The sequence below is a fragment of the Priapulus caudatus genome, unplaced genomic scaffold, assembly GCF_000485595.1.
Source record: "Priapulus caudatus unplaced genomic scaffold, Priapulus_caudatus-5.0.1 Scaffold505, whole genome shotgun sequence".
NCBI lineage: Eukaryota > Metazoa > Priapulida > Priapulimorpha > Priapulimorphida > Priapulidae > Priapulus > Priapulus caudatus.
The window spans coordinates 64,515-66,699 of NW_014577566.1; the positions used below are offsets into that span (position 1 = coordinate 64,515).

General features: G+C 54.9%; 1 protein-coding gene across 1 annotated transcript; it reads left to right on the forward strand.

The window, feature by feature from the left end:
- Positions 1-235: 235 nt before the first annotated feature.
- Positions 236-1,337, forward strand: LOC106811110. The gene is made up of 3 exons (XM_014814647.1): positions 236-310; positions 628-869; positions 1,106-1,337. The coding sequence occupies exons 1-3, from the start codon at positions 236-238 to the stop codon at positions 1,335-1,337; spliced, it is 549 nt and encodes a 182-aa protein (XP_014670133.1).
- The last annotated feature ends 848 nt before the right edge of the window (positions 1,338-2,185 follow it).

Genomic DNA, 2,185 nt, shown 5'->3' on the forward strand with positions numbered 1-2,185 from the left:
TAACAGTGTGGCTGCCCAACATAGTCTGCCTAACAGTGTGGCTGCCCAACATAGTCTGCCTAACAGTGTGGCTGCCCAACATAGTCTGCCTAACAGTGTGGCTGCCCAACATAGTCTGCCTAACAGTGTGGCTGCCTAACATAATAGTCTGCCCAACCGTGTAGCTGCCCAACATATAGTCTACCTAACAGTGTGGCTGTCCAACGTAGTCTGCCTAACAGTGTGGCTGCCCAACATGGTCTACCCAACAGTGCGGCTGCCCAACACAGTCTGCCTAACAGTGTGGCTGCCCAACATGGTCTACCCAACAGTGCGGCTGCCCAACATATAGTCTGCCCAACAGTGTGGCTGCCCAACATGGTCTACCCAACAGTGCGGCTGCCCAACATATAGTCTGCCCAACAGTGTGGCTGCCCAACATAGTCTGTCTAACAGTGTGGCTGCTCAACATATAGTCTACCTAACAGTGCGGCTGCCCAACATGGTCTAGCCAACAGTGCGGCTGTCCAACATATAGTCTGCCCAACAGTGCGGCAACATAGTCTGCCCAACATGATCTGCCCAACATAGTCTGCCTATCAGTGTGGCTGCCCAACATAGTCTGCCTAACAGTGTGATGCCCAACAGTGTGGCAACATAGTCTACCAAACAGTGCGGCTGCCCAACAGTGCGGCTGCCCAACAGTGCGGCTGCCCAACAGTGCGGCTGCCCAACAGTGCGGCTGCCCAACATATAGTCTGCCCAACAGTGCGGCTGCCCAACATAGTCTGCCTAACAGTGCGGCTGCCCAACATAGTTTGCCTAACAGTGCGGCTGCCCAACATAGTCTGGCTAACAGTGCGGCTGCCCAACATAGTCTGCCTAACAGTGTGGCTGCCCAACATATATTCTGCCTAACAGTGTGGCAACATATTCTGCCCAACATAGTCGGCCCAACCGTGTGGCTGCCCACCATAGTCTGCTCCTCATAGTCTGCCTAACAGTATGGCTGCCCAACATGGTCTGCCTAACAGTGTGGCTGCCCAACATATAGTCTACCTAACAGTGCGGCTGCCCAACATGGTCTGCCTAACAGTGCGGCTGCCCAACATGGTCTGCCTAACAGTGTGGCTGCCCAACATATAGTCTACCTAACAGTGCGGCTGCCCAACATAGTCTACCTAACAGTGCGGCTGCCCAACATGGTCTGCCTAACAGTGCGGCTGCCCAACATAGTCTACCTAACAGTGCGGCTGCCCAACATGGTCTGCCTAACAGTGCGGCTGCCCAACATGGTCTGCCTAACAGTGCGGCTGCCCAACATAGTCTGCCCAACAGTGCGGCTGCTCAACATATAGTCTGCCCAACATTGTCTGCCCAAACTGTGCGGCGGCTGCCCCACATTTTCTGCCCAACAGTGCGGCTGCCCAACAGTGCGACTGCCCAGCAGTGTGGCTGCCAATGCCAGGGTGGTAGAAATGCAAGTGGCTCCATCCAGAAAGCCAAGAGATGCTAGCTACCTTGTTAACCATCATAACATGTTAGCACCCGCCTCACCAGGCGAGTTATTTAGACCTACAAGCCGAGTTTGCCGACCTCCAGACGGGTAAACTCGACACATGGGTCGGGTTTGCCGGCTAGGCGAGTTCACTACAGACCTATATTCACCCTATAATACTCGCAATCCTAACATAATTATATATGTTAGTTCCCTGCAGGCTACGACAAGTCCCCCCCCCCACCACCACACACACACACACACACACACACACACACACACACACACACACACACACACACACACACACACACACACACACACACGCAAACGCAAACGCACACGCGCGCACGCACACGCGCACACACACACCAGCCAACGCACGCCCTTTGCTTTGAGTTAAGCCTTGCTGTTACTTTACACGTGTTTAGCAGCATCCGCGGGGGGGGGAGGTCAGAGGTCAGATCATTAGCGGAGACCCCACACTGCGGGTGCGGCCGTGCTAACTCGTTATATCCCGCCGTGCGACGTACATGATTCTAACGTTTAGTGCCAGCAAGAGCCGCCGTAAGAATCGTCAAGCTCTGCTCCCGCTCACCTGCATATAGGCACCCCTGGTCGCTGGTACACACATATAGCCACTCCTGGTCCCTGGCACACGCATGTAGCCACCCTTGGTCCCGGTCACACGCATGTAGCCACCCCTGG